General features: G+C 41.0%; 2 protein-coding genes across 2 annotated transcripts in view; both read right to left on the reverse strand.

Moving 5' to 3' along the window:
- The window catches only part of FLT3 (fms related receptor tyrosine kinase 3), a 91,939-nt gene that overhangs the window by 27,436 nt on the left and 41,632 nt on the right, over positions 1–22,871 (reverse strand). The window contains exons 3-10 of the mRNA XM_075198941.1: positions 19,755–19,960; positions 17,504–17,619; positions 14,505–14,634; positions 12,554–12,711; positions 9,998–10,125; positions 8,449–8,602; positions 3,485–3,653; positions 2,799–2,902 (exon numbers count right to left, since the gene is read on the reverse strand). Of these exons, the coding sequence (XP_075055042.1) occupies positions 2,799–2,902; positions 3,485–3,653; positions 8,449–8,602; positions 9,998–10,125; positions 12,554–12,711; positions 14,505–14,634; positions 17,504–17,619; positions 19,755–19,960 (1,165 nt within the window). The remainder of the gene's footprint in view (positions 1–2,798; positions 2,903–3,484; positions 3,654–8,448; positions 8,603–9,997; positions 10,126–12,553; positions 12,712–14,504; positions 14,635–17,503; positions 17,620–19,754; positions 19,961–22,871) is intronic.
- The window catches only part of SLC46A3 (solute carrier family 46 member 3), a 511,104-nt gene continuing 506,577 nt past the window's right edge, over positions 18,345–22,871 (reverse strand). The window contains exon 7 of the mRNA XM_075198944.1: positions 18,345–18,379. The gene's annotated coding sequence lies outside the window, so the exon portion shown is untranslated. The remainder of the gene's footprint in view (positions 18,380–22,871) is intronic.

Here is a 22,871-nt window from a genome sequence, read left to right on the forward strand (position 1 = left end):
TGTGGATGAAGGAGGGCATAGAGTGTGTGCATGAAGGAGGGCACAGAGTGTGTGGACGAAGGAGGGCACAGAGTGTGAGGATGAAGGAGGGCACAGAGTGTGTGGATGAAGGAGGGCTCAGAGGGTGTGGAGGAAGGAGGGGGCAGAGTGCGTGGAGGAAGGACGGGGCAGAGTGCGTAGATGAAGGAGGGCACACAGTGTGAAGATGAAGGGGCACACAGTGTGAGGATGAAAGGGTGCAGTGTGATGATTTTGTACATGTAGTTGTTTTATTTTGTTTGATCTTATTCCTTTGAATATTAGCTGTAAATTATTCTTTGACAGAAATATAAATATTATTTTCCTTTGGATTTATGTGTATTATTTTTGCAAAACAACTTACTAAGTATTTCTGTCCTGACGTAAATACTTATTACGTTATTTTGACCCAACAGGACTGCTTGGTAATTATTTTGGAGGGGTGCCTTGTAAAAAAGTATGGAGACTGTAAGGGTGCTGCAAGCTGAAAAAAGTTTGGGAACCACTGCCCTAGACCATAGACTAGGATTTGCTGAACTTGTAGGAAAGATAAAACAAAATATTTTTTTTGGAATGCATGTAGGGAAGTGTCCCTCCCGTTTAAATTATGCTTCATGGCAATTAAATTTATAACATATAAATTAAAAAGTTTGTGTACATGATCATCAACATTTATTTATATAGCACCAGCAAATTCTGTAGCTCCACTTATTCAGACCTGGACAGAGCTGGGAATTGTGGACGGAACAAAACATTGTATGGGGAATTCTGTGCAGAAAATTAAAGGCCAAATTATGGCGGGGAAAGTTGCAAAACTCAACAGCCAAAAACGGAATGTGGTGAAAAGTCCACAGAACAGTTTTCACTGATCTCCAAACCATAGTAACTAACCCGTACTTTGTACTAAGTGGTTGCCATTTCTATCTAAGACATTAGCCTGCATCCGAACCATACCAGGACAATATTTCAACACCAGTTCAGCCAAGGTTGGAAAGAACCCATTAAAGGACAAATTATCCTAAAATTAAAAATTATTATTTAAACATCGCTTCAGACCTAATGGAAAAACACCCAGGTCTTCTCCATCATCAGCTGTTCTGTTCTTTAGAGGGAAAGAAAGGAAGTCACATGACTTGCGCTCACATAGCTGAGTGTCATATTTCCAGATCTATTTCAATCTTATGAACCATAACGGGGGAAGTGGAGTGCTGTAGTGTGCCTCCAATTAGATCCATCAAGGAATATAATTACAGCTTTGTACCATAGAAATGTACTTGACATTATACATGGATATCTAGTTGCCCACAATATATTGCTTTCTTTGTCTCTCTTTACTGTAGTGCTTCCCATGCTCGCCTTGCTGTCTTGCTGTCTTTTCCTGAGCTGCTCCCATTTCTGGGATTTGCTGCCACCCGAAATTAGACTATCTTATCCTTGTTTGGCAAGAGAGGTCTGAATAGTAGGAGGAAAGGATGAATTTAAAGTGAGTGAAGTCAGCAATGGTGCGGGATTTCCTCTATTGGTGTTTAGAGGAGCGGGAGCTCTTTTGGAGGAGATGAGTAACAGGGGAGTGCCAGAATTGGGGTTTAGATTGACGGAGACGAACAGAGGTGCTGGGGCCGCAGTATAAAGTGCAACAGAGAGTGTTGAGTTGTAAAGAGAGACAGTGGTGTTGGGGCATGTTAGGGAAGAAATGGAAGCGAGGAGGAGGTTTGAGGGAGGACGCAAATATGATGGGGTCAATGCTGTTAATGGGACGCTGTTTGTGAGTGGGAGGGGGGGCAAGGAGTAAAGAGAGGCTAAATAAAAGCAGATTGTGGTCAGAGAGGGGTAAGACAGAATTGGAGAAGTTGGAATTGTCACAGAGATGGGACCAGATAGCTCCAGGGAGTGACCAACACTGTGGGTGGCGGAAGTTGTCTATTGGGAGAGGCCATAGGAGGAAGTGGGGTTTAGGAGTTTAGAGGCAGCAGTAGTAATAGGAGAGTTGGGAGGGATGTCAAAATCACTGATAATAAGATCAGAAGAGAGTAAATGGAAAAGCCAGGAGGCAAAGTTATCTAGAAGTTGTGAGGAAGATCCAGGGTGACAATAGATGACACAACACGAAGGTGGAGAGGGGAGAATAGGTGGATGGTGTGAATTTTAAAGGAGGAGAAGGAGAGGGAGGGTTCAGGAGTGATAACAATGAAGGCAGAAGACAGTAGGAAACTTACACCACCTTCTTGGCAGTTCCCAGGGCGGGGAGAGTGGGAGAAGGAGAGACCCACGTTGGAGAGGGCAGCGGGGAAAGCAGTATCAGAGTGGGAGATCCATGTTTCTGTAAGGGCCAGGAGACCAAATGAATGGAAGAGGAAGTTGTCATGAATGGGAGTGAGCTTATTGCAGACAGAGCTTGCATTTGAGAGTGGTCAGGACAGGGGAAGGATGGGAATAAGGTTGTCGGGATTGGCTCTCCAGGGGGGACAAGGAGACATGTGGTGGAGGTGGAAGCAACAGCAAATAGAGGGGATAGGCTTGGGCATGTAGTATGGAGTAATGATGTGGGGAGACATGTGGGAGAGTGGGTGTAAGTGTTGAATAGAGATAATAAAGTACAGGAGATATAGCAATTGAGTTTTTGCAGAGTCATGAAATAGGATAGTAGGACAAAGTACAGTTAAAACTCAGTTTCAAATTAATTAATATCTAGAGCATTAGAATTTCAGCTCCAGATATTAACTGGAAATCTCTTTTGGAAATATTGCATCTATACACATACAACATTGACAGGAACTCACGAAGTATATTCAAGGTGAAGGTTTTGTTGAGCTGAACATCGTCATTTTCTAAGTAGAATAAATACTCTCCGGGTACATGATTATGATTGCAGTACCTGGACGTGCTGTTCAAGAAATGAGAAACATATAGTTAACTTTTTAAATAATTTATGATGAGAATATGCAGAACAGATATGGGAAGCGGTCACACATGAAACCCTGAACGAAACCCTCAGACATGTACTCTTTCTGGCGGAAGCTGCTGCTCAAGGAAATTTGTTCTCAGGGTAAAGAGATAAAGTTCTTTAGAAAGGAAACGTTACTCAACAAATGAAAGTATGTGGTGCGTAGAAATACAACCGTTCCCAGGTTGAAGTTGGTGGTCAGCAGAGAATGTCGTGGATGTTTGTAATGTGTACCAATTTCATTATGTCATTGTTCTCTGAAGACAATGCTTTATGACAATTATAAAGGCAGGAAACGGTCATGCTAACCAAAAAAATAATAGTGTATCTCTCTCATGGTGACACATGTCAAACTTTGACAAATTATTTTACTCATCCCTATTATTAGAAAACAACAGTATTGAAATCCAGATGGCTGTCAATCAACACTCAACTTGTGTAAAATTGACCCGACTAAAAATACACAAAATATCACCAAATACTGTAATAACAGTGATATGTAGAAAACCACAGTGTTTATACCTTTCTCCATTTTCATCCATGAGAAAAGCACATGGAAAAGTGTTACTCTGGTGGATCCATGCACACCTGCCGGCTGGGTATGCTTTAAACTGTACAACAAAACACAAATCCTCCTTTCTGTCAATGTCATATTGTTCACTTGACGTATTCATTTCAATAAATCCTTTGTCTAGGAAGGAAAGAAGAACAGTGCAATGTTATCACCACTGTTGCAGCTTTGTAATATTTAAAGTTCACCAGCCACCAAAGTACAGTGATTTTTTTGTGAGCTGAACCAATCAACATTCATGAGAACACAGCCTACTTACTGGGAACAAGTGACATCACATAGTGACTTCTTACATCAGTGATGTCACTGGTTCCTCTTAAACATAAGGGTGCATATCGCCCAACATTTGGAAATCTGGTATCGGGAAAGGATGGGGGGGGGGGGCGCTACCACACTATTATGGGGACATGACCACGCAACAAAGGAGGTGTGGCCACACCCCCAAGGCATGCCTAGCGCTTTCGAAGTGTCCTCTCTCCTCCAAACACCTTCATTGCGCACGACAACCATTTACCAACGATCTGCCGTGCAAAGTGAATGAAACATACCTCCCAAATTTTCCACCAAAGTTGGATGGAGGGACAAAGCCCTCAAATCGGGACTGTTCTGCCTAAATTGGGATTGTTGGGAGGTATAAGGGTGTGTCGATATTATTAAAACAGCGGGGACTACTTAGTAATCTTACCCAAAAGTGGAAAAAACCCAGCTTTCACCTGTCAAGTGCAAGGTAGACAAAGAAAGCAAATATCTGATAGATCGCTATGTTATTTGTGCCAATTCACTTTAAGAAAAAAATGGAACAAAGCTTTTCATTACCTAGTTTTACTTCTTCAAATTTTACAATTTGAATTAAAAAAAATTAGCAGTCCACGCACATAGTGATATATAATAAAACACATGACCTGAATTTAAGTCTAATGATTTTTATGATACTAACCTTTGTAAATACACCATTTACATGCTATAATGCATAGTGTAAAGTATATGGATAATGCATAGTGTCAATCATAATGATATTAAATGTCAATGTGGAAATCCATCACTATATACATTATTATATAGGGCAGGGGTCGGCAACCTTTTTCTATCGGTGCGCCGGCAAAATTCCTTCCAATCCCAGGTGTGTCGAAGTGTGCTGGTATACGGTGGCATGCCATATTGCCACTTCTTTGATTGTAAAACTATTAAATTATATTCACCCACATTTTCTATACCACCACTTCTACATTTCCACTTTGACTACTGTGTGTACATATATATATATATATATATATATATATATATATATATATATATATATATATATATTAGTTATTTTTATTTTATCATGCTAATATCAGGACAATAATATTAATAGTAATGAGACCAACAAATAAACGTTCATGCTATGCCACACAATAGTGCCCCCAGTTAATATTATGCCACATAGTTTTGCCCCAGATCATATTATGCCTCAAAACTGTGCCCCCCCCCCCCAGTTTTATGCAACACAGATGTGTCCCCAATTCATATAATGCCTCATAGTTGTGCCCCCAGTTCATACTATGTGTCATAGTTCTGTCCCAAGTTCCTGGTATCCCTCATAGCTGTACCCCCAGTTACTCTTCTCCCTCATAGCTCTGCCCCAAGCCCCTCTTCTCTCTCATAGCTGTGCCCCCAGTTCCTCTTCTCTCTCATAGCTGTGCCCCCAGTTCCTCTTCTCCCTCATAGCTGTACCCTCAGTTCCTCTTCTCCTCATAGCTGTGCCCCCAGTTCCTCTTCTCCCTCATAGCTGTGCCCCCAATTCCTTTTCTCCCTCATAGCTGTGCCCCCAGTTCCTCTTCTCCCTCATAGCTGTACCCTCAGTTCCTCTTCTCCCTCATAGCTGTGCCCCCAATTCCTTTTCTCCCTCATAGCTGTGCCCCCAGTTCATCTTCTCCCTCATAGCTGTGCCCTCAGTTCATCTTCTCCCTCATAGCTGTGCCCCCAGTCCCTCTTCTCCCTCATAGCTGTGCCCTCAGTTCCTCTTCTCCCTCATAGCAGTGCCCCCCGTTCATCTTCTGCCTCATAGCTGTGCCCCCAGTTCCTCTTCTCTCTCATAGCTGTGCCCCCAGTTCCTCTTCTCCCTCATAGCTGTGCCCTGTTTCTCTTCTCCCTCATAGCTGTGCCCTCAGTTCCTCTTCTCCCTCATAGCTGTGCCCTCAGTTCCTCTTCTCCCTCATAGCTGTGCCCTCAGTTCCTCTTCTCCCTCATAGCTGTGCCCCCAGTTCATCTTCTCCCTCATAGCTGTGCCCTCAGTTCCTCTTCTCCTCATAGCTGTGCCCCCAGTTCCTCTTCTCTCTCATAGCTGTGCCCCCCGTTCATCTTCTGCCTCATAGCTGTGCCCCCAGTTCCTCTTCTCTCTCATAGCTGTGCCCCCAGTCCCTCTTCTCCCTCATAGCTGTGCCCTCAGTTCCTCTTCTCTCTCATAGCTGTGCCCCCCGTTCATCTTCTGCCTCATAGCTGTGCCCCCAGTTCCTCTTCTCTCTCATAGCTGTGCCCCCAGTTCCTCTTCTCCCTCATAGCTGTGCCCTCAGTTCCTCTTCTCCCTCATAGCTGTGCCCTCAGTTACTCTTCTCCCTCATAGCTGTGCCCTCAGTTCCTCTTCTCCCTCATAGCTGTGCCCTCAGTTCATCTTCTCCCTCATAGCTGTGCCCTCAGTTCCTCTTCTCCCTCATAGCTGAGCCCCCAGTTCCTCTTCTCTCTCATAGCTGTGCCGCCAGTTCATCTTCTCCCTCATAGCTGTGCCCTTAGTTCATCTTCTTCCTCATAGCTGTGCCCCCAGTCCCTCTTCTCCCTCATAGCTGTGCCCTCAGTTCCTCTTCTCTCTCATAGCTGTGCCCCCCGTTCATCTTCTGCCTCATAGCTGTGCCCCCAGTTCCTCTTCTCTCTCATAGCTGTGCCCCCAGTTCCTCTTCTCCCTCATAGCTGTGCCCTCAGTTCCTCTTCTCCCTCATAGCTGTGCCCTCAGTTCCTCTTCTCCCTCATAGCTGTGCCCTCAGTTCATCTTCTCCCTCATAGCTGTGCCCTCAGTTCCTCTTCTCCCTCATAGCTGAGCCCCCAGTTCCTCTTCTCTCTCATAGCTGTGCCGCCAGTTCCTCTTCTCCTCATAGCTGTTCCTCTTCTCCCTCATAGCTGTGCCCCCAATTCCTTTTCTCCCTCATAGCTGTGCCCCCAGTTCATCTTCTCCCTCATAGCTGTGCTCTCAGTTCCTCTTCTCCCTCATAGCTGTGCCCTTAGTTCATCTTCTTCCTCATAGCTGTGCCCCCAGTCCCTCTTCTCCCTCATAGCTGTGCCCTCAGTTCCTCTTCTCCCTCATAGCTGTGCCCTCAGTTCCTCTTCTCCCTCATAGCTGAGCCCCCAATTCCTTTTCTCCCTCATAGCTGTGCCCCCAGTTCATCTTCTCCCTCATAGCTGTGCCCTTAGTTCATCTTCTTCCTCATAGCTGTGCCCCCAGTCCCTCTTCTCCCTCATAGCTGTGCCCTCAGTTCCTCTTCTCTCTCATAGCTGTGCCCCCCGTTCATCTTCTGCCTCATAGCTGTGCCCCCAGTTCCTCTTCTCTCTCATAGCTGTGCCCCCAGTTCCTCTTCTCCCTCATAGCTGTGCCCTCAGTTCCTCTTCTCCCTCATAGCTGTGCCCTCAGTTACTCTTCTCCCTCATAGCTGTGCCCTCAGTTTCTCTTCTCCCTCATAGCTGTGCCCTCAGTTCATCTTCTCCCTCATAGCTGTGCCCTCAGTTCATCTTCTCCCTCATAGCTGATCCCCCAGTTCCTCTTCTCTCTCATAGCTGTGCCGCCAGTTCCTCTTCTCCTCATAGCTGTGCCCCCAGTTCCTCTTCTCCCTCATAGCTGTGCCCCCAATTCCTTTTCTCCCTCATAGCTGTGCCCCCAGTTCATCTTCTCCCTCATAGCTGTGCTCTCAGTTCCTCTTCTCCCTCATAGCTGTGCCCTTAGTTCATCTTCTTCCTCATAGCTGTGCCCCCAGTCCCTCTTCTCCCTCATAGCTGTGCCCTCAGTTCCTCTTCTCCCTCATAGCTGTGCCCTCAGTTCCTCTTCTCCCTCATAGCTGAGCCCCCAATTCCTTTTCTCCCTCATAGCTGAGCCCCCAGTTCCTCTTCTCTCTCATAGCTGTGCCGCCAGCTCCTCTTCTCCCTCATAGCTGTACCCTCAGTTCCTCTTCTCCCTCATAGCTGTGCCCTCAGTTCCTCTTCTCCCTCATAGCTGAGCCCCCAATTCCTTTTCTCCCTCATAGCTGTGCCCCCAGTTCATCTTCTCCCTCATAGCTGTGCCCTCAGTTCCTCTTTTCCCTCATAGTGGTGCCCTCAGTTCCTCTTCTCCCTCATAGCTGTGCCCCCAGTTCCTCTTCTCCCTCATAGTTGTGCCCTCAGTTCATCTTCTCCCTCATAGCTGTGCCCCCAGTCCCTCTTCTCCCTCATACTTACCTGCACTCAGCATACTTTGTTCAACGGGAGCTGCTTCACTAAAGCAGCTGAAGATGACAGCAACGGAGCTGCTGTGCATGCGTGGCAGCTCTGTTTCAGCCATTTTCGGCAGCTTTAGCTAAACAGCAGCGAAGCTCAGCATGCCAGACTAAAGTGGATGGCGTGCCACGGCTGGCATGGTGCAAGGGTTTGCCAACCCCTGATATAGAGTATGGAGCTGTACGGTAACTTCTAAAACATATATATATATATGCAGCTCAAAACTATAAAACATATCAGCAGCTCTTGCAACGTGCTGGCCACGAAGGGAAAGTTGAGGTTGTTGTATTATGCCATCTAGGGCTCAATATATATATTTGGCACTATTTTCATGTTACACATTACAAAGGTTATAAAAGCACCAAGTATATACAAATATTATAAAATAATTTCTATTAAAAATAGCAAATGTCCCTACCTAAAATAGTAACCTTTACTGATTTGTTTGGATGAATGGATGAGAGACAAGTGACACTGCCGCTGATTCCGCTTTCCATCGCCGGAGATGATGCATACACCACTCTCACCATACTACCATCAAGTTGGTAACAGCTTTCTTCATTGTACTCCATCTACATTGAAAATGAATGTGTAAATAAGTAATATAGCATTATCTGACAATTTAAAGGTATGATACTGAAGTCAGGGGTATCTATAATCAGATAGTTACCTCAAGCTATAGATATTGGTAGGAACTAGAGGTAGGGAAATCATTGTACAAAGAAAATACATATATTAATAGGAAAACAAAATCAACATTGGTGATTTTGTATAGAGCTGCTAGGTTTAGACCTGTCAGCTACATTCAGCGGATATTTGCATTTTGAGAATACTATCTTGTCAAATTGAGTCCATACATGATGAATGAATTCTGTAGCTCACATGTAAATAGGTTAGTAACAAATGTAATATATGCAGCAGAGAAGTCAATAACAATACATTACAAATTATTATCCCTTTTAGCACAGCAAATGTCAAATATACATTGGACCCCCACTGCTTCCAGCCAATGATTAACAGTATCAGTCAGGAGAAACCAAGGTCACTTAGACAAAGTGAGTGACTGGACACCTGGTGGTTTCTTCAACACACAGACAGAGTGATGGGAGGTTCTGAATGAATGATGCCGGTGATGTAAACACCAGTGTTTCCCTATAAGGAGAAGAACATCTGGGTCTTATAGGACCCAGAGCAACTCTCAAACAGTGCCCCTAGTGGTAGTATCTGTCAAGGACCGGATACTGGATGGAGCGACTTGCTGATATCGACGCAACTGAACAAGGAGATATGGGGCCTGAGTCATTAAGGAGAGCAAAGCATAAAAAAGGATTCACTTTGCACCTGGGCAAAACCACGTTGCATTGGAGGGGGAGGTAAATTTAAAATGAGGAGACAGATTTATAGTCGGGATAGGACATGTCCTAGATCAACTTTACATTTCAATGTAAAAATAAAGCTATCAAGTATTTGTGTGCTGCATGAAAAAACAGCCAGTATTTAACTTATGTACAAAGTAATAAACTAATTTGCACCCCTTGCATTGTAACATGGTTTGTTCCGGAGAAAATTTACTCCTTTTTTTTTCCTTACTTTCCTTAATGACTCAGGCCCATGGAGTCTAACGCACCCTGGTAATCACCAGGGACGTCCTCAAGGAGGTATAGACTTGGCTGCACTGCAAGGGACCTATCACAGACAAACTTATTTCAACTATATATTGGTTACGGTGCCACCCTTCTGGCAATTAGTATAAAGGTATTAAACTAGAGGTGCTATCCTCATTTTTTCTTTATTATAGGTACCAATAAATTTGAAAATACAACATACTGGAATGTTAAGGTTTTTTTCTCTTAAATGAAACCTTTGACAGAAATGGAACCTGGAGCTACCAGGATTAAATAGTAAAAAGAACAGATGCTAAGAATACATATCAATGCTTCCATAGCTCTACTTAAAACACATCTTACCTTGCTTTTACTTTCAATATTCAAATGAATATTAAACTTGTATGTGTTGTACATGGCCCAACACCGTATAACAAAGGGTTCTCCAATCTTAAGGAATATTTCAGGCTGAGAACTTTCAGACAACAGATCTTGAAAACAAAGGAATTTAAGAACAACATGAGTTTTGGTCTTTCCTTATAGAATTGGCTACAAAGGAAATACACAGTGTAAAGATGTAAATAAAATATGTGAGAAATAATAGATTACTGTGTCTGCTGTAATTGAAGGCTATGCTGCTATGCAGCTGTTGGACATTATGAAAAAAGTGTCAATTAAGTAACATGAATATTCACTGCATTGTCCACTATTCCATCATCTATGGTTTTGGCTGTATTAGTGGATGAATAACATGGGCTAAACCAAAAATAAAAGAATACAAATGTACATGCATAAAACAAAAACTGGAATCACTGCAAGCAAAATATATGTGTAATGCCGTTTAATACATTAGTGCAGATGATGTCCCATGGATTAGGAGGTACCAACCCCAGGGAGTGAAAAATAGTCTGGTGGGATGATAGGATTTAAATAAAGAGGCGCTTGACCTGATCCCTAAATAAAAATCCTTTGTCAGTCCAGGGGCTTGTGGGATAGCGAAGATAGCATGTGTTCAGGGTCAAGGTTATGTCGCTCACGCTAGACATGACCATGACAGTCTTTGCAGAAATCTCACTCAAGTGCAGAGTGAGTCTGTGTTCTAAAAGGGTGGCTCTGAGTGTTGAGTGTGCTGACAGTCAAGTGCAGGCATGTCAAGCTCAAAAGTCTAAGGGGTATATTTACTAAACTGCGGGTTTGAAAAAGTGAAGATGTTGCCTATAGCAACCAATCAGATTCTAGCTCTCGTTTTGTAGAATGTACTAAATAAAGGATAACTAGGGGCCTGATTCATTAAGGATCTTAACTTAACTTATTTAACTTATTTTAGTCTCCTGGACAAAACCATGTTACAATGCAAGGAGTGCAAATTAGTATTCTGTTTTGCACATAAGTTAAATACTGATGTTTTTCATGTAGCACACAAATACTTGATAGCTTATTTGTACACTGAAATTTAAAGTTGATATTTGTGTGCTACATGAAAAAACAGTCAGTATTTAACTTATGTGCAAAACAGAAGGCATACAAAGGCTGGCAGTGTATGGACTAGAGGCAGAGTGAAAGTCATGTAGTAGAGAGAATGTCAGCTCTTGAGACCACCTGTGTGTGTCACTGCCTATTTATGTACAGAGAAAGGTGCAAGAGAGAAAAGAGATGTAAATAAACTCTTCATTTATTAAAACCCGCGTGATGGTGTGTTGCCCATGGTGCTATTACCTAGTTACTAAACTGGCATATACAGGGGTATCTGTTCACTTTAAACTCATCAGACCCTGACATGGAGAGAACGGAGTTAGCTTGAGAGATTGATCCACAGCTAGATGCACATACACCCCACTGCCAGTGAACAGGGGGCTAAAAATATATATTTTAGTTGTCATGTGCATTTGCCATTTATAAAGTTCTGTGTTTATTTTCAGCCTATATGCAATATGATGTTTGCCAATGAGTAAAGGCAGAGTTAGACCCATGAAAATGCAGCAACAGTTCCATTCACGAAATATATTCTCCTGTAGATTTACATTTGGAATCTTCCATTTGAAACACTATAAGTTTTATTTACTAAACTGTGGGTTCGAAAAAGTGGAGATGTTGCCTATAGCAACCAATCAGATTCTAGCTATTATTTTGTAGAATGTACTAAATAAATGATAACTAGAATTGGATTGGTTGCTATAGGCAACATCTCCACCTTTTCATACCCACAGTTTAAAAAATATACCGCTATGTCCTGGCTATATCTAAACAGTGTTAGACCTATGTAGAAGATCCCTGATTAAATTAATACTTGTATTTAGGGGATTAACGGTGCCTGAAGAACCCCGCTCATCCAAGGCTATGCCTATAACAAGGCAATATTTGTTTTGGTGGCAAGTTTTTGGGAATACTAAAACACTGGTAACTAAGAATTAAGAATCAAAATACAAATTTATATCACACATTTTATATGTGTATTTGATATGTATATGCCTGTCTGTATAATCTATGCAGGCTATGCCTTGCTCACAAAATGCAGTGAGGCATTTGACAAATGTAGTGTGTAATGGGGGAAATGTTTTCATTTACCCCTGTGATAGTTTCCATTTAATATATGTACTCTACTACACTTATACATTTCAGAGTTGTTGCACTTTCCCTGTTATACATAAACAATATTGATATGCAAGAAAAAAGAGATAACTCCAGTTAAATGGTAAAACTGACACATATCAGAAAGCATAGGATTTAACTTTATTATAAATTGAAAATACTTATAATATGAAGCATAGATTGTATTAGTGTCTGTACGTTTCTAGTTATACGTATCTGATACAAATGTGTCAGATATACAGTGCTTAATATAGTTGAAACCAAAATTGCAACATATCAGCAGTGAAAACAACATGACATTATTAAAAATATAACAAACTGGAGTATTACCTATTGTATAAAGCTGGCTGCACTCTGTACCAACGGCATTAGCTGCACAACATTGAATAAAATTTCCCATGAGGCAACTTGTTTTCAGTTCATGCCGCACATGCACAATCCCGTAAGCATCTGTCTCAGAGTAAGTAGCAGAAGACTCTCTTTGACACCTGTAAGAAATCGGGGACTGTATTTATCAAATGAGACAGTAGAGCTTGGACAAAGGGAGGTGACTCACCCAGTTTTTTTCTTTCATCGGTAAAATAGGTGAGAAAAAATAAACAGAAGTAATGAGAAATATATAAATACATAGGTATAGTGATGGTTAATATGCCCTGATGCATTTTTGATTGGTACCAGACACATGAGTTTTTTCCTTTTATTTCAATTGCCCATTCATTTCAATTGGGCTTCTACATGTGGTGCACAACTCCATTGAAATGAATAGACTATAAGGCTTGGCTAACCTGTGGTACTCCAGGTGTTGTGAAACTACAAGCCCCCCAGCATACCCTTCCAGCAATAAGCTGCTATATATTGGCAAAGCATGCTGGGGCTTGCAGTTTCACAACACCTGGAGTGCCAAAGGTTAGCCATGCCTGGACTATAAGAATGAATGAGCCAAATAAATCAATGGGAAACACGCAGCAAAAAACTGGTTAAACCACTTGTGTTATCCCCAAGTGGGTATGTACACAATGTGTTCCCATAGATATGAATGGACTTAATAAAGCGCTTTAACATGCTTTAAATGCATTAAAAATGGAACAAGCAGCGTCCAATAAATCAGTGTCAGTAAACAGTTGTGAGCAGATGTAAGTGTGAATACAATAGGTGTGAGCACATTGAATACACTGGGTTCTATTCTAAGCTGCTTTGCACTTGCGTATTAAACCCAAGTCAGACACAGCATTCATGCACCAGTGGCTAACCATCCTTAAAGGTTATTAGTTGAACTTAATATTGCCCAGTGTCCACTGGGCAATATTAACATCACTACATATAGCACAGTTTTACAGCTTCCTAGTGGCTTTCTACAGTCTTCTGGAGACCCTAAAATACATTAACATTAAGGTACCAAAGGAGGGATCTTTATTACACCTGGGATGCACGACCTTTAAATGTAAACGTGAAGAGTCTAAAAGTATAAAAGCCTCTTAAAATGACCTTTTTATTAAATATACTTTATATATCAAGGACATTTGTTTGATTCAACTGAGAGCTGCAATAAGTAGGCAAAAAGGTGGAAACGTTATTTATGCTCCTGTATGGTAAAACCGTGCTTGGCCCCATTTCCATCCCAAGTCTAAACTACACTCAACAAAAAGAACATATTAATCATTCAACTTAAAAAACAAGAAATACAAAGCTTTCTATGTACAGGGTACCTGCACATCACACAGGCCGTTATTACTAATACTGTCTTAGAGGTAGATTTATCAAAGCCTCTAAAAAGAAAAAGTGGAGGTGTTGCCCATAGCAGCCAATCAGATTCTAGCTATCATTTTGTAGAATGTGCTCGATACACGATAACTAGAATCTGAATGGTTGCTATGGGCAACACCTTTACTTTTTCTTTTCAGAAGGTTTGATCAATCTACCCCTTTAAATGGTGGCCATTGCACTCAAAGGAGGCGGAGATTTATTTTCTTAGCACTCTGTATATTAATATCCACCCACTGGCATAACGGCAGCACTCCTCTATACCTATTACAATCAATATATATCATTAAGCTGCAGCAAGGGGTGCGATTGTGGAAGGGAGGGAAGAATGTGATGACCAGTTTTAACCCCATTCAGTATATTTAGTTATTTAGTTATTGTCTTAATCCATAATACATAAATACATCACAAGCGATTGAGCCTGGTTATTCCCTAACTTCTCCAACATATCTGAAAACCACTGTTAAGGTCTGATTTAATGAATATAATATGTATCTGTAATATATAATCCATGACATACAGTAACATCTTATCACACCAGGTACCGGGAGATTGGCACAATTCCCAATGCACTGCAGGTGCCGGGGACCCTGCAGATATACAGATGATATTCTTCTTTGATACTTTAAAATATGGTCTTCTTGGTTTGCCTGAAACAAAATATTAAACACATTAGAATTTGCAGGTTCATCACACACATATATGTGTAACTCAATACTTTTCACAAAGCAAAGTTTCCCAACAAGTACAATTTTCAATGCTGTTCAGAAAATTGTTTCCCGGCCAAGAAATGACAAATTATAACCTATGTAAGATTGAACCAGGAGCAAGAGATAACAGGAGAATGTGGTGAGACTGGACCTATTGGCGAATGAATCACTGACAGAATTCCTGGATAAGAGAAACCACTTTGTATATACGTCAATATTGTATTCTATTCTTTACGTACCCCACTCACACCGGCTGTTGTTTTGATTGCTATGTATTCGTGTAGCTACCTTTTTTTTTATTTGTCCAGTAAAGTCTCTGCTGAGGTTTATGATAGGTCTATAGAGTTCGGTATGGTTCAGTATAGGTCTCAGCCAATGAAGAGGGAAAGTGCTTCCCCACTGAAGGCTAGAAAGTACTAGAGGACCATTTTATTGTTATTATTATTATTATTATTGTTTATTTATACATACACACGGGTCCATTTTGAAGACAAATAATATACCATGTTTTTGGAGTGTGGGAGGAAACCGGTGCACCCGGAGGAAAACCACTCAAACACATGGAGAACATACTTCACACTGATAAGACCTTGGTAGAATTTGAACCCATGATGCCAGCACTGTGTGTCAGCAATGCTAACCACAAAGCCACCCTGCTGCCATTTGTACCAGCATGGCCTTCTTGCATGTCCTCCTTTGACTAGAGAAGATGCTCTTAGTGGCAGTGGGCAGGATAGCTGTATTGCCCTGGTAGTTCAGCACCATTTTTAGATTGCTAGACATTTGGTTAGATGCCGTTTCTATGGGTCTTGATTACCTTTCCTAACTGCTGAGCCAGAGATAGAAAATACCTTCAGAAACTTCAGTTGAGATGGGCAATTGGAGATCAAACCCTTCTTCCTTCAACCTATGGCAACGCTAAGAACAGTTTTGAAAGAGCTTCCTAATATAATACATGCTTTTACGTTATCACCACCCCTATCAAAGCAAAATCCCCACAAGTGCATCCTGAGATTGCAAGCTGACAGGGCAAACCTAAGGCTCTCCTGTGGCCAGGTGGGAATACTAAGTGGGTTTTATTTGCATGTATGATTTTTATATACATGTCAATGGTCCTCAATGTCCCAGGACTGTCCTGAGTTTCTATATCTGTCTGAAGTTCTATGAGTCCTGGGGAAGGTTCAAGATTTTGTTTTTTTATTGTTATTTCTCCACCCCCTCTTTCCAGGAATACGAGAGCTGAATGAAGAGCCGCCATGGAGCTTGGTGGTGACCAGTTAGAAGCCAGACGTAAGCACTCTCACATCCCATCAGGAGAAAGAGGCCATGGTGCAGGGGTGACGACTAGTATTATTACTGGCCTCTGTGCATATTACTGCCATTACCAATAATGGGTACATTACTGGAAAATACTGCTTCTAATGGGCATGGTTATCACAGCTATGGATTATCATAATACTGGCTGTTACTGGTAATACTAGGCATTTTACTGGGTATTACCACTAATTGGCATCTTACTGGGCATCACTCCTACAAACGGGTATGTTACTGGCTATTGCTATTTATTTACATCATACTGACCATTATCAATGGCATCTTAGAATTGGGTATTACTAATGATATATTACATGTTATTGGTTGGGTATTATCTGTGGCATATTGCATTTTGACAGACATCATCACTGACATATTAAATTTGGCTTGTAATTATCACTGGTTTATTACACTTTGGTGTTCATTTTTATTGGACAATTATATCTTGCTAAGTCTTATTAGCATATTATGGGCATCATCGTTGGCACATTAGATCACGCTGGGTAGTATGATTTTCATATTGCATCTTGCAAAGGATTATCATTGGCATTGTACATTTTACTGAGTATTATCTCTGGCATATTATATCTTGCTGTATGGATTATTGGCATATTCTAACTTGATGGCCATTTTTATCGGTGTATTAGATCTAGATAGGCATTATCTGTGACATACTAGATTGTTAATCAGCACCGAGACTAAGTGGTAGCACTCCCTGGGCACTACATGGGGCAAAAGGACAAATGTCACTTAGAGGCTGACTTGTTTAAATGAATCAGTTATGCTGTTTGTAAGAAGAAATTAATAATCAATCAATACATTCTATTTTATTTAGATACTTTATAACTATTTTAATATTAAGAATGTGTCCAATCTTGGGACAGGGCTTAAAATTGAGAGTTGACTGTGGGAGCGTAATGGGTATCGTTAAAAGGGTTGGAGAGCAAATTTGTTTTTTTTATAATGGGCTAAGGCAGCATAATCTATAAATATGCCCCAGGTGCCAGACAGCTCTATCCTACAAGCAGTGACAGCCCCTGTCTTCATGGTGACGGACTTGCTTAGAACTGCTCTGTTGACCGCAGACCAGGATATACCAGGGTGTATGCAGTGTTATACCATACCGCCACTTCTCCCACTGCCTTCATTGTAACACTATCAAATTCCATTCACTTACATTTTCCTACAGCCACTTCTAAATGTCCACTTCCACCACTGCCGCAAGCAATAAAGTTTTAAATAAAATACACCACAGCACATCCCTAGCATTCCGGCATGGGGGTATATTTACTTAACTGTGGGTTTGAAAAAGTGGGGATGATGCCTATAGCAACCAATCAGATTCTAGCTTTCATTTGTTTAGTCCATTCTACAAAATGACAGCTAGAATCTGATTGGTTGCTATAGGCAACATCTCCACTTTTTCAATCCCGCAGTTTAGTTAACATACCCTATGGGCTCTTACATGCTCCTGATTCACTGTTGACTTACTCACTTCTTACTTCCACTTCAAAATGTATGGAGTAGCTGGAGTTTTCATTTTGTATCAACAGCTTGTAATTTCCAGCTTGCTTTTCAGTGACTCTTTCCAGATGCAAATAGATGAAGCTTCTGGAGAAAAAAAAATACATTTTATTAATGTCAGTCACTATTCTACTGTGATCAGGCAACATAAAAACCTTTGCTCATACTCAGCACACCCATATATACATACAATATGCACATAAAAATACCAGGACTGTTTTTCACAAGATAAATTGTCTGACACAAGCCAGAAGTGGGGCAGGGTTATTATAGGGTGGTCTCTAATTCATGATTACCCCCAATAGCTGCAGAAAAATATCCCAACAGTGTGTACTAATCTGTATTTGGGGCTAGCACTGCCCTAGGACTGTTAAATATTGTTTAATGTTTCTGTTACTCCAAATTCAGATCGTGTCCTTAGTGCTTTTAGCCAGGTAATTAACTGACAAGTTACATATTTAAATAGTATTTAGTTTTCTTTTGATATCTTTGTTTTCTATATTAGTTTGAATGATGTGAGAATTTCACTTCACTTTCCCAATGTGAATCACTTCCGTAAGATTAAGGAACATTGCACAAAGGGCATTTAGGAACTTGGTTAGCGGTTTCTTATTTTAAAGAGATACTTGTATTATTACATTGTCTATATAGTGGAAAGGTGGACTGTTAAACAGAATAGTACTGTACCATATCCTAGGAGAAACGTACATGTATTAACTAGAAGGTGTAACGGAGCTTTCTCTGAATTCAGAATGTCCTATCCCAAAATCACTCTTGTGTATAAAGTTCTCTACATCTTAGTGCACAATATGGCATAGTTGCCTACTCTCCTTTAATGTCCGGGAGACTCCCGAATTTCTGGGAGTCCACGTGGATTCCCGGGAGAACAGAGCAACCGCCGGGTTCCCGGCAATTTGATATGTTAAGCGACGGGGGAGGGCAGGGCTTATAGCATGAATCGTGCGTCATCGTGGCCCCACCCCCTGTTGTAATAGGAGGAGACCAGATAACGCAATTCAAGGAGCCCCGCCCCCACATGCTCACCTCACCCCCGATCTCCTGGAGGCAATCTTGCCAATGTTGGCAAATATGCAATATGGGAGTGGGTCCTTCTATAGTCATACACGGTACGAGTTAGTACACTGCTGTGATTACTATCGCACAGACAGCACATGGCAACAACATCGAAGACAACAATTATTATTGTAATTATGGTTTTCAGATGTTGTTAGTTGCAATCAAAAATTAGCCTTAAAATATATTGGGCCTGATTTGCATAACATATCTTGGATGATTCAGCACTGTGTATGCCCAAAAACGGACATTCCGCTAATGAGCGTAATTGCAGGTAATTCATATCCGCACACATCTGACACTTACGACCCTTTTTGACTTGAGAGGCGGAAGGGCCGGAGTACAACATGACATGTGCAGTACGGGTGTTTCACAGATGTGGCCAATTCAAATCCTACGTTTATCTTAAGTGCGCTTGTTATCTGTCGTATCTATCACACCTGCTACAGAGCAGGATGATAGTGATGATGGACACAGCATAGTCTTTGATTAAAAAAATGCTCATTTGTGTGCCAGGAGCTATCACAGAACATTTAAGATTTATATTCAAAATGCATTGTGTGCACTGTACTCATTGAAGAGTTAGTTATTTAGTTATTTAATGTCAGATAATTTATGAAACTAAAAAGAAACAATTTAAATGGATTACATCTAAAAGCTTTTTTTTTTGCATTTATTATATAGTGAACAGTTGTTATTTTGCTTGATGTTAAAATAAAAGTTATGTGCGTTCTGATGTGAAATTACTGTATATACGCATGTGTGTATACTTCAGTCTGTTATGTGTATCTACGTATATATATACACCTCTATTCAAATCGTAACGTATCTTAAGTAACCCGCCGAAAAACTCTCAGCTTGATACATTTACCCCCATGTATTAGTTTGGTTAGCTGTATTATTTATCAGACTGTTAAAGGCAAGGATAATTCCTCAGTGTAATGTTTACTAATAGCTATATGACTGATCCCCCTTTATTTGCCATTTATCTTTATTTAGGTAATATGGGGGTGGTTGTGGATATCCTGGAGACTGTTGCACTCTCTGCAGTCAGATTGGCTTTGTTTAAACTTTAATACATTTTGAAGTATACGAAAACAATCATAAAAGAAGAAATAAATAATTGACAGAACGTCAGTCATCCTCACCTGCTCCACGCGGTGTGCGCGATGTGAGAGTAAGTGCCGTTCTGACTCAGCAGCCAGACAAAAGATACCGTCTCACTTATATTCTGCCGTACTCTCAGTTTTACAGAGTCAAATACATTGACTGTGACTGTCACGGCTGCTTTGTAAATGTAGCCTGATATCCGTGAACAGTTCAGGTCTGTAGTGTGGCCCAGAGTACCAGGAGTCTGTAAGATTAAATACAAGGATATCACTCGTGTGACCAAGTTATTTTTGCAAGTGTGGTTTTTAGGTTGATATCACATATTCAAAAATTGGGATGTTCCACGTGCAATTATTTGAGTCCTATAGTAGAAGGTAAATTAGAACAACTGCATGCTTGATACAAATCATGCGAAGATTCCTGAATTTTGCAGGGCAGAAGTTGGAATGGATTATACTATTGGTGCATGGTCAGATGGATCTGGGGCAGGGTCTACTGATTTATTTAAAAAATTTAGGAGTGTTAGGTACAGGGCCTGATTAAGTGTTCAGGCTGCCCTAGGCTAACACGCCTGTAGCGTCTCCCTCGCCTTCCACGCCAAGCTAATACGCGGTAGGTAAAAACTTGTCCTTAATTTAAAATGCAGGCCCCCCCTACCCACCAATGTTTCTGTTCTAACATTTTTGAAACTTGGCTCCACTTGGCTTTTTAAAAGAGTCCCAGCAATCTTTATCACTCATTAAGTTTTCATTATAATCAGAACTGTATAGCAGAATGGAGGCATGAACGAGCGCTATTGAGGGTGAGGGGAGGGGCTGTCACCCGCACCCGCACCTGTCACCATCTATGGTTCTCCAACTTACTTATCCTCAAGCGCCCGCCCAAGGATCACTCACTGTCTTCAGCCTTCACCATAAGCGTATGTCAAGATTAATACTAGGCTTCGTAATATAAGATCACTTCAAGACATATTAAAAAAACATAATTAAATTATACTTAATTATTGGTATTTGTAGAATGCTCATTCAATAGGGATAACTCAATGCTTCATCTATGGAGAAATCTACAGTACTGTCCCAATGTCTTAAGCACCCCAGGCCCCCCAAAGCCTTAATGCATCTCTGCTTGCACTAGACATAGCTAACTTAACTGTTATGCTACGTTTTCATTTTCTGCAACACTGTGGTCAGGCTGGATTTCCTACTTTATTACCTCATCTTCACTAACTTGACAAAGCCTGCTGTGGTCACTAACCAATAAAGGAAGGAATCAGGACCATGTACACTCTCTGAATGATGTAATTCACATTACGTACTAAAGTTGCATGGAGGCTTGAGCATATAATGATGACAAGTACAAATATTTACATTTCAGCAGTGTACACCTTTGCTAGCGACGTTGAATTTAGTTTAAATTATCTATGATTTGGGGCCTGTAAACTGGTTTCAATTTTAAGGCTCGCTCATATAAACCTACAAGGGTTGGAGGCTCAAACGATTATTCCTGGCAGGATCGTACACACACATATATATATATATATATATATATATATATATATATATATTTTTATTTTTTTTTTAAAAATTTAAACATTTGAAAAACAATACATAATTTATTTAGCTCATCTTGAATGAGTCCAATACTCTCTTAGCTCAAATGTTATTAAATGGAAATGTCACTTGGCCATTTAATGGATATTAAGGAGACTTTTTGATAAGACAACTTTGACTGATAAATACAAACTTCCAAATACTATTGGTCCAACCAGAATTCTGTTCCATACACTGATTAAAGATTTCAGAGATGTGTACACGTTATCTTCTTGTGCTACAGTGAGTCCCATGATACAATGTTATTTGTCACTTGTTAGTGTATATTTTAAACGTTCCAATGGACCCCAGGGACCACCATTCCCTCTCGGCTGTGCATTCTGGAAATTAAAGAGTTAAAGGTCAAATCTAATGAGTACTCCTCCCTGAACAGCTTCATTATCTTCTGTTCATTGCACAATTAATTTGTCCTAATGAGTTCATTTTTAACGCTATCATTTGCAGAGAGCACAGTTTAGAGAGACCAGGGACAATTCCTCATGGGAAATTAGGACAATCGCTCATTAGCCTTTTCATATTGGCTCCCTTGCTGTTCCTTAACAACTCCCAAATTTCAGCTCTGTGCAGCTCCCCCAGTGTCAGCTTCTGAGTCTCCCAGTTTCGTCTTCCAGTAGATCAGCCAGGGGAGGGTTTCAAAGTGTATATGCCGCAGGGATCCAGCATTAACCTGCTCCTTGTGCCTGCAGGTAGTCTAAATGACAGGTCCTGTCACACTTTCACCAATGTGCTCTGTAACAGTGTTCATAGAGCTTATCAACTCTATTGTGACAGATACCCAACATTTACACTGCTTACCATGTGCAGGCAGTATAGGCAAGTAAATGCTGTTTTACTATGGCAGATATATGCTGGTACAGGAAGCACCAGTGTGCCATCACCATTAAACTGTTGGCAGACTTGTAGAGCTGCAGGTCCATAGTGTCGGGATGGAGAGTAATTGTTTGTTTATGATAGGAAGCCACAATTGTAGGCAAGCAATTGTCCTAGAACCAACGGTGCCAGCCTGTGGCTCTCCAGGTGTACTGAAACTACAAGCCCCAGCATCCTTTGCCAGTAGACAGCCAGACGATAGCTGGCAGGGCATGCTGGGATTTGTAGTTTCACAACACCTGGAGATCCACAGGTTTGCCAGGCCTGTCCTAGAACTGTATACATTGCATAGATCCTTTGTCTGGGTCTTTCCTCTGATTTTGTACTGTCTATATGCACAAATGCCTGGCTCACACAGACAATTTATTCCCATCCATCTTGAGTACTGTTTTTATTTTAATTTGCACACAAGTATACTGGAACAAAGATTTGTGGAACTGGAAGTGAAATAACAGCCTTTTGGCAGAAATCGGTAAAATTATATATAATTAGCTTATGGAATGACCAACAAACCAGCCACCTAAATCCAAATACATATGAAAAATACATGCTGCATGGATGCACCTAAGTGTTTTCATTTCTTCATTCGTGAATGATTAAATATTCTCTGTACACCGCTGCATAATATGATGGCGTTATATTAATAACTGTTAATAATAATTTTCAAACAAACAA

This window comes from Mixophyes fleayi, chromosome 2 (assembly GCF_038048845.1).
Source record: "Mixophyes fleayi isolate aMixFle1 chromosome 2, aMixFle1.hap1, whole genome shotgun sequence".
In the NCBI taxonomy this organism is placed as follows: Eukaryota; Metazoa; Chordata; class Amphibia; order Anura; family Limnodynastidae; genus Mixophyes; species Mixophyes fleayi.